At 47.7% G+C, this 9571-nt stretch overlaps 1 protein-coding gene across 1 annotated transcript; it reads left to right on the forward strand.

The window, feature by feature from the left end:
• The first annotated feature begins 6407 nt into the window (after positions 1-6407).
• On the forward strand, positions 6408-9094 carry Dynll1 (dynein light chain LC8-type 1). Its single transcript, XM_021631792.2, has 3 exons — positions 6408-6565; positions 6735-6872; positions 8683-9094. Exons 2-3 carry the CDS (start codon positions 6741-6743, stop codon positions 8818-8820), a joined length of 270 nt encoding a protein of 89 aa, XP_021487467.1. The 5' UTR covers positions 6408-6565; positions 6735-6740; the 3' UTR covers positions 8821-9094.
• The last annotated feature ends 477 nt before the right edge of the window (positions 9095-9571 follow it).

The following is a 9571-nucleotide window of genomic DNA, read 5'->3' on the forward strand; positions in this document are numbered from 1 at the left end:
GAAAACAGCTATACCTGGAAAGTGTGAATAGTAAATGCCCTTAGCTCAGTGTTGTCCTACTGCTTAGGAATCTGCAATATGGAATGGCTTTAGCCCAGGAGTTTGAAACCAGTTGTCAGCATAGTGGCTATATCTAAAAAAATTAATAAATCCCCGATCTCAGGTGTGTTTGTGCACAACTATAATCCCAGCACTTGGGGGGGGGGCAGAATTTTGAGCTCAAGACCTGAACTGACTAACAAGACCCTTCTCAAAAAATATTTATTATTATTATTATTATTATTGAGATAGGATCTCTCTACATAACCCTGCATTCTTCTGGAACTCACTATGTAGACCAGGCTGACCTTAAACTCACAGAGATCCACCTGCTTCTGCCTCCCGAGTGATAGGATAAAAGGTATGTACCATCACACCCAGCTAAACTTATAAAAATTAGTAAAAATATTTTTTCTGAGTTGGGAATATAGATTAGTGGCAGAATATTCACTCAGCATGTCAATGCCCTGACTTGAACATTCTTCTTGAAAAATAACTAGAGCAGGTGAGATGGCTCAGTGGGTAAATGTGCCCAACACTTGATGACCTGAATTCCATCCCTGGGACCTACATCGTAGAAGAAAATTGACAGGGTTCTGCTGTGTAGCTCTGGCTGGATCCAAATTTAGGGACTCCTCCTGCCTTGGTCTCCCTAGCGCTGGGTTGTGGCTGTGCACCCCCAGGCCTGGTTGGAAAGATTTCTGATTCCCGATGTCTGATCAGTTCACCGTGGCTAAGAAAGCTCGGCAGGGCAGAGCTGTTCGCGTCACAGCACCCAGGCGGCAGGGAGCAGACGTGTCTGTGCCACCTGCCTTTTTGCTTTCTTTCTCTTCTCCTGTTAACTGGCTTTGAAGCCAAGGCCTTTCATAAGATAGGCCACTTAACTGAAGGAGTATGCTCAGCCCCGCCCTCCCCCTCCTAATTTCCACTGAGGCCTGAGGTCTGTGCAGTGACATCACCCATATCCATATCTGCCCCCTTGCTTCATCTTCTCTGGAAACACCTTCACAGGCACACTGCAGTATCCTTTACTAATGTCCTAGCCCTCCTCTGCCCAGCCAGGTGCTATAAGGTTAACACAACTAGGACAGGAGAGGTTGCTCAGCAACTAAAGCATCTACTGCTGTTGCGGAGGAGCTGGGTTCAGCTCCTAGTACCCATACCAGACAGCTCACTCCTGGGGGTTCTGACTCCCTCTTCTGGATTCTTTGGGCACCCACACAGATGTGCTGCACAAACACACATACATACATACATATAAAAACACAACTGAAAGAAGGATCATAATGATGATAAAGGTAGTGTGTGTGTGTGTGTGTGTGTGTGTGTGTGTGTGTGTGTAAAAACATGAGGATGGCTTAGGAATCTGTGTGGTTCTGCATGGTACCCTCACAGGGCTTTACTTTGGCACCAGCAGCAGTTCCAGAGGACCCAGGAATGACCCATGCTTGGTTTGTCTCTGACAGGAGGGCTCTAATTCACCCAGACTTTTGACCCCCACTATCTCCTTTTTCCCCCGTGGAATCCCTCTACAGTCCACAGTGAAGGGAACCTTCCTGGATGCCATCCAAAACTGTACCACAACCAACATGGTGGCATAACACTTGGAAGGTAGGAGAGGAGAGGGACAGTCAGGAGTTCAAGGCCATCCTAGCTACATATAGGAAGTGTGAGGGCCACTTGAGGTATATGAGACTGTCTTGAAACAAGAACACAATAACAATGGAAATGTATATCAGATGCCATCTTTATTCGGCTCCAAGGGCATGCTGATGCTACAGCCTTTCATTCATGAGACTCATTCAGTAAACATTGAGTATAAGGTCATAGGAACCATTGTTCCCAGGGAAGTATGGATCTCCTGGCACCCAAGGATAAGCCAGCCTGTCTGATGTCATGGATAAAGCCCTGGATCTGGGGGAAAACTGATAAGAAGTTACAGACTGGAGGCTCCCATGCTGTACTTTGCAGTGTTTAAGCACAACTAAGCCAGGTGTGGTGGCGCACACCTGTAACCTCAGCACTCAGGGAGGCAGGGGCAGGCAGAGCTCTGTGAGTTCCAGGCTAGCCTTGTCTACAAAGTGAGTCCAGGACAGCCAAGGCTACACAGAGAAATCCCTGTCTTGAAAAACCAAAAAACTTACCTTTCCCTCTTCAGTTTTCTAAAATTGTGATTAGTTTTGGTGTGTGGAAAATACAGCACAGGGCTCATGTGCTATGTCTCCCCATGAGGTCAGAGGACAGCTCTGCGGTGTTCTCCTTCCTGTAGGAACATTCAGCAGATCAAATTCAGATTGCATGGCAAGCACTTTTACTGTACAGCCATCTTGCTGGCCCCTTTTAAACCTCCTGATCTTGCAAGATGGGGTGTATGTATCATAAGACCCAGTAGTTTTAAATTTTGTCTTACTTGCTGAATACATTCTTTTTCCTGGCACAGAGGAAAACCTTGGGCCTTTCTTATTCTAGCCAATGGCTCTACTGTTGAGCTACATCACTAGCCCTAAACAGTGAATTGGATACTGATAATGATCCTACTGAGACATGGCACAAAAGAGGCAGGAAGACATGGACATTAATGAAGATAGACAGTAGAGGAGTTAATCCTTCTGGAGGAATGCAAGAGGCAAAAATCATGGAGAAAATCTAAGTGTTATAGGACTTAACAGCATGGTGGTGATAGAGGCAAATATTGAGCTCGGTGGAAGGAGACACTTCAGTTAATGAGATAGGGCTGGGGAAATGGCTCAACTGATAGTTTTTGCACAAGGTCCTGGGTTCAATTCCTTGTACCCCATAAAACTAGGTTTGGTAGCACAGGCCTAAAATCCTAGTACTTGAGATGTGGGAGCAAGAAGATCAGGAATTCAAGGTCATCCTCAGCTGCATAACTTTGCCAATAAGGTACATAAAGAGGGTCCACTTGGGGCTGGAAAGATAGCTCTGCAGTTAAGAGCACTGGCTGTTCTTCTGAGGACCCAGGTTCAATTCCCATCACCTGCCCTGCAGTTTACAACTGTCTGAAATTCTAAACCCAGGGGATCCAATGCCCTCTTCTGGCCTCTGTGGTCACCAGGCATGAATGTGGCATCCATACAACCAAAACACCCATAAACATCTTTTAAAAGGTGAGAGAAGGAAGAAGAAAAGAGAGAGAGAGAGAATATCAAACACAGCTGTTGCAAGGGGTGTTGATTATTAATGTTTATTATTGGTTTATCTTATAGTTAAATAGCGGTTATTCCTAAACTAGCTGTATACTCAAATCACCATGCAGAGACTAGGATGTATTTAGTTAACTTAGAGCACAATGCTGAGCAATAGTTACTCCATCCTAAACCTCCAAGCCTGCATAGCTTCCTCCCATTCAGATTTCCCACATTATTTGCTTGCTTTCAGTCATATCTTAGGTCTGGTTCATCTCTCCTTGTGGTTCCAAGTCCTCTCCTCTCTGATCTCTCTTCCTGACTTCTCCCCTCCACTCCCTTCCTTCTCCTCCCCTCTGGACCAGGATGTCCCACCCTATTCTCTCCATTGTTCAGCACTGGCTGGTTGTTTTATTGGCAATACAGAGAACAAATGGTGGCATGTTTACACAAACTTGAGACAGGTGATGCTTAGAATAAACATCACAATGCAATGTCTGGATTGAAACCAGATAGTGGGGTAGAGAAATCAGCATGTGAATGAACAAGGGTAAATTATATACATTCAACAAGAACACTGGGAGCCAGTGACTGCAATTGCTGAGCCTAGGGACCAGCACCCACTCACTGCTGCTGCTATTCCCACCACCTCTTTTTTATTTATTTACTTTACTGGGGGAGGGTTGAGACAGAATTTCTTGTAGCTCAGGCTGCCCTTGGAGCCACCCATCCAAAGTTGGACTTGAATTTCTGATCCTCCAGCCCTCATCTCCCAAGAGCTCCGAGTCCCTCCCCCTAGTCTGCTGGGATCACGCTGCCTCTGGTCTTGCTCATCCCAGTCAGTGATTGGCTGACTGAGCTCTAGCCCAGTTCCATGTTTTTTTAATTTACTTTGCACTAGGAAAATGCTACCACTGAGCTATACCCCTGATCCTACTTTGTCTGCTTTAGATACTCAGTTCTTTAATATAAACAAGATCAAGCAGGCCGCGCCACAGATCATACAGAGAAGACCATGTGCCTGTCAGTAGAGAAGCTCATGTTCTGGGGTTGTCAGGAATGACATAGTTCTGAGTGGGAGTCAAGGCTGCTGAATAAATACATTGACCAGTCTCATTTGTGAAACCCAATTCTTTCCTAATATTAATTCCTCCAGTCCCCAGCCCTGCCATTAGATATGGAGCTGGAATGGCTTCATTGCCTTTTAGCTAAGATCAGAGAGGGAGCTGGGAACGCCTTTGACTGATGAACATACATTTTAAGTGAGGAAGTCCTCATTACTCTCATCTTTTCCTCTTTGGAGTAGTATGCCTCTGGGCAGTTTAGTGAAAAGGGGGTTCTAGGGGGGCTGGAGAGATGGCTCAGCGGCTAAGAGCACTGGCTGCTCTTCCAAAGGACCTGGGTTCAATTTCCAGCACCCACATGGCAGCTTACAACTGTCTGTAACTCCAGTTCCAGATGTGACACACACACACACACACACACACACACAAGCAGGCAGAATACCAATGTATATAAAAAAAGAACAATAAATCACTTTTTTTATAAAAGGATTCTAGGTTATCCAGGTGTGGTGGTGAATGCCTTTAAACCCTGGAGGCAGAGACAGGTGTCTCTCTTCAAGTTTGAGGGCCAGAGCTACATAATAGGGACATGACAGAAGTACATAATAACATAAGCTAATGGAGACAGGGTCTCTACCCTGCCTCAACAAAACGAAGGTTCTAGGCTAGTGTGTAGGTGATGAGAGCAATGCGGAAATGTAGGCAGAAAGCTTGGAGTTATGCCATCTGAAAATTATTTAAGGAGTTTGAAAAAATATATTACGGGCATTTAAGGTTTGATAGCTCAGCACTAATAATCAGTAAGATTCAGTCGGCACTGTATACCACACATCACTGTGCTGGAATCTACAAGCGTTCTTTCAGTTTAATGTCCCCACACACCTACCAAGTGGCTGGCCTTTACACTGCGTCCCCATCACAAACAAAACAAAACAGCGCCGCTTTCTACAGCGCCGGGGTGACTCCACTCCCTGAGACCTTGCTCATGACTACGATTTTGTTTTGTCCTGAAGTACTGCGTTATCAAACTCGGGATACAGAGCATGCGAGGTAAGAGCTCTGCCATTAGCCTATTATCAATACTTTTTTTTTTTTTGCTTAGGTAGCACTAGTCATTAAATGTATCTATGCCAGAGAAGACTTCCTTGGATCACTTTCTTGTCCATTAAGATACTTCTTCCTTTCTAGAAATAAATCTTCAACCAAGACACTTTCCCCAAATGGACAACGTATCTGAGCAAGAAGCCTCATCTGTACACACTCCACGCCCACCCGCGTTCCAGCTTCTGAGGCCTGCCCTGTCAGGCAGACAGAGCCTACCTAGCTCCTGGAGAGGATTCCTTTCTCGAATCTCAACTTCAGATCTTAGGTTATCACCATGCATACGGTTTGCTAGGCCAGGTGGTCTCTGCATAGGGGCTACAGCATGAAATAAACATGGTGCTATTATAAAATCAGGAATTTAACCTGGCGTGATGGCGCATGGGGAGGTCAAGAAAGGAGAACAGAATTTCAGGTCAGCTTGGGCTACCGAAACGGAGGATGCTAGGGTGGGGTGGCGAGGACACGGACGGAAAAAGAAAACGGGGTTTAGTGGTAGAACGTAGAACTTTCTTTCCTCTCACGCCCCAGGCCTCCTCAGACACACAAGCTCGAACTTCAGGAAGGCGACAGCAAATCTTTAAAGCAAGGCCTCTGACTCTCAGTGCAAGTGAATCGGTGGCTTGCCCCTGCATTGGAGAAGAACCTTTCCAGGCTTGAAGCCACCTGTCAAAAGCCGTAAATCGTGCTAACCCCGGGTGGGGGTGGAAATGGGCGGCAACTGGGGTGGCGGCTCCCAGCCTTCTAGAAACTACGGTTCGAGAACACACCCCGGGCTAAACTGAGTGGGCCCGGGCAGAAGCCGCCCGCCCCCACACCCTTCCAGACAGCTGGGTGGTCCGGGAGCCAGCCACTCCACCAGGGCTCCGCCTTCAGGGTGTGTGGGCTTGCACGCGTGCCACGCATCGCCCGGGCAACCGACGCTGTGCGCGGTGCATTGTGGTCTGCAATAAAATGCAGGGGAAAGATCCTGAGGGAACCATTGAATCCATGGACCAATAAGCAGAGGCTGGTGGCTGTGTTCAGCCAATAGTGGCGCGTTTTGGGGGCGGGGCCGCGGGCGCAGGGCGGGGCCTAGCGATTAGGCGGCGGCGGCTGGCGTGGGGCTGCTTAGATGCGCCACGGCTTCGGTAGCGACCGGCTCTACTCAGCTGCTTGAGCGGCGCCAGCACCTTCCCTAGGAGCTCGCAGCAGCCGGCTGGCCCCTGCTCCACGGTGAGAGGGTCTTCGGGTCCTCGCTGTCCCCCGGGCCGGTGGTGCGGGCCGCGGGAGCTGCGCCTTGGAAGCGGGTGGGGGCGTCGTCCTGAGGAGCCGGGTCGGGAGGGCAGCGCGGTCCTCACCACCCTGACCATTACCTCTCCCGCCCCCCACCCGGTCCCCGTAGGTAACCATGTGCGACCGGAAGGCGGTGATCAAAAATGCAGACATGTCGGAAGAGATGCAACAGGACTCGGTGGAGTGCGCTACCCAAGCGTTGGAGAAGTACAACATAGAAAAGGACATCGCGGCCCACATCAAGAAGGTGAGGACCCGGCACCGCGTAGTTCCTTCTCCCGGGCTCTGCGTTCCCTGGGCGCTTGGCAGAGTTTTCCTGTGGCACTCAGGGCGGCTCTGTAGACAGTTCTAGAAAGGACGCAGAAGCGTTCCTCTGGGGAAGACCAGACCCTCAACGCCAGAAGTTTTTTTTTTTTTTTCTTCTTCTTTAAACCCTCTGCTCCTTGGGGGAAAGCGCCACCTAGCAACGGTTTCCAAGATCAGGGAGCAGTGAGCAGTTCCCCCTACTGTAGGATTCCTGCGCCGAGGATCCATCTGGGTGTTCCGGAGGGGGGTTGGGGGGAACTGCGTGGGTGTTTCCAGCCGGGCTAGGAGGAGATCTTGCCAGCCTCCCAGCCAGGAGTTAGCCGACAGTTCAGGGAAAGTGGGTGGCAGTGGTGGTTGGGGTCTTGGGTGGAAGCTTGGTAAATGGCAGTTTGTAGAAAGCTGGCAAGATTGCCAAGTTCTCAAGCTATGTTTGCTGGAAGGAAACTGGAAGCTGAAGCCGTGGGAGGGTTGCAGTGGAGAACGAGAAGATGACAGACTCACATGGAACAGAAATGAATACCGTTTTTGACAAACGCAACAGCATGTGCTTCTGGACTGTGAGAAAGATGAGGTTTTCAAGCCGCATGCAGGAAGAGATATGAGGCGCCCTAATGAATTTTACATTTTGGCCCTGGTTCTATACAACTAGTGAAATTAACACATTCCAGTTCCGTGCCCATTGGGATAGGGGAAGCAGATGCTCTCTAACTTGCTGATCTTTAAGACTGGGTAGTTGATTCAGAGAGGAGAGCGATTTTATTATTTATTTTTCCAAGGCAGGGTTTGTCTGTGTAGCCTTGGCTTCATCTGTACTCACGTTGTAGAACAGGCTGCCCTCGACCTCGCAGAGATTTGCTTGCCTCTGCCTCTCCTCAGTACTGGGACTACAGGTGTGGGGCCACCACGCCCCGCTGGAGGAGAGCCATTTTAAAGAATAAAGTCTAGCTAGTTAGCTGTTGGGTTGTGAGCCTGTATTTTTTTTTTTTTAATCCATCTTGATTTATATGAAAATCGAGGCTTCATTCTTTAGTCTTTCTGAGGAGTAATTTTTACTGTCTAACTGGATTTGCGGTGCATGGCAAATATGGTGGTATAATAGTTTATCAGGTTAGTGCCGATGTCCTCTACCTCTGTGGAATTGCTCAAGTCAGAGGTACACTTTGTCCTTTAGTCTTTCTAAGGGGTAATTTTTACTGTCTTCCTCGATGTGGGGTGCATGGCAAATATGGTAGGATAGTTGTTATCAGGAACAACCTGATAAACTGTAAGTGCTGATGTCATCTACCTCTGGAATTGCTGGAGTCAGAAGTACACTGGGAATGATGGTGTACACCTTTATCTCTTTGACTTCAAACTAGTCTACTTACTGAGTTCCAGGACAGTCAGGACTACATAGGGAGACTCCATCCAAAAACCGAAAACAGAAAGACCCCCAAAATGGTCAGAGGTGCATTTACTGATTGAAAATGACCCTGATGCCTTTGCTCTCCTCATCTCCCATTCCCATCTTAGCTCAGAGTGCAAGCATATTGCATTACTGTTCTAAGAAGGTGATTTAGAGCCAGGGTACATTCTTTTAAGAATTTGCTGGCGTTGTTAGTATAGTTCAGTGGTAGAGCCTAGTTGTGCTCAAGGTCCCCAGTGTGGACACAAGTTGAGAAGCCAGGCCTTTTTGGTCCTGCAGGCTCTGGCTTTTTTACAGAGTGAATTCTCCAAGTGTGCCACTAAAGTTGTGCTTTATTCTTTCCCAGGAGTTTGACAAGAAGTACAATCCCACCTGGCACTGCATCGTGGGGCGGAACTTCGGTAGTTACGTGACACATGAAACCAAGCACTTCATCTATTTCTACCTGGGTCAGGTGGCCATTCTTCTGTTCAAATCCGGTTAGAAGCATAGCTGTGCCAAACACCCAGTGAGCCATCCAAACACAAGGACTGCATCCTAGATCCAAATACCAGAGACTGAATCTTCAGCCTTGCTAAGGGAACACCTCGTTTGAATCTGTTGTGTTTTGTACAGGGCACCATCCTCTGTACCTTTGTGGTTATAAACTAATTAGTAAAACAGCATACATTTGTATTTATTTTCTAGTCCATACTTCTGTACCCCATTTTTTTTCTCCCTTAGGCCATTCCTTTAAAAATAAATCTGTTGGAGATGTATATGTGTGTGTTAGTTTGTTCAGGTAAGACAGGGTTGAAGCAGCTTGTAGTTGATAAATGACCAGGACTGTAGATTGGGGGTTCTTTCGTAGGATTAGACATTTCAGTGCTCTTGAGACGGGATGCTTGGCCGGCCGCACCTGTTTTTCCAGGTGGTTTGGGCTATTAGCCACGGGTCAGGACCCATCCCTATCACTCCAGCAGGAACTGTAGGGTCTAGCTGCCCGGAATAGCTCAAGACTTAGCTTGTTAGGCTGTGCTCAGCAATCAGTAGTTGTGAATCAGCTTAAAGGACCCAACAGCTGTGATTTGTACTCACCAAAAGTTTCTCCATTGTTTGAGAGCTACTGTAGCCTACGGAGAAAAGCATGTATAGGAGACCCTTTCTGTAGGTAGAGGCTGAGACAACCAACCCACACTTACCTTTGGGAATTAAGAGTTCCCTGTTTCTGATTTTACAAGATAAAGCTTTTTCTG

Source organism: Meriones unguiculatus, chromosome 4, assembly GCF_030254825.1.
Source record: "Meriones unguiculatus strain TT.TT164.6M chromosome 4, Bangor_MerUng_6.1, whole genome shotgun sequence".
In the NCBI taxonomy this organism is placed as follows: Eukaryota; Metazoa; Chordata; class Mammalia; order Rodentia; family Muridae; genus Meriones; species Meriones unguiculatus.

Bases quoted from the DNA above. Each gene is read 5' to 3' on its own strand.
- Dynll1 (XM_021631792.2), top strand. From the start codon at position 6,741: ATGTGCGACCGGAAGGCGGTGATCAAAAATGCAGACATGTCGGAAGAG. The intron at 6,873-8,682 runs GTGAGGACCCGG...ATTCTTTCCCAG, and splicing joins TCGCGGCCCACATCAAGAAG to GAGTTTGACAAGAAGTACAA.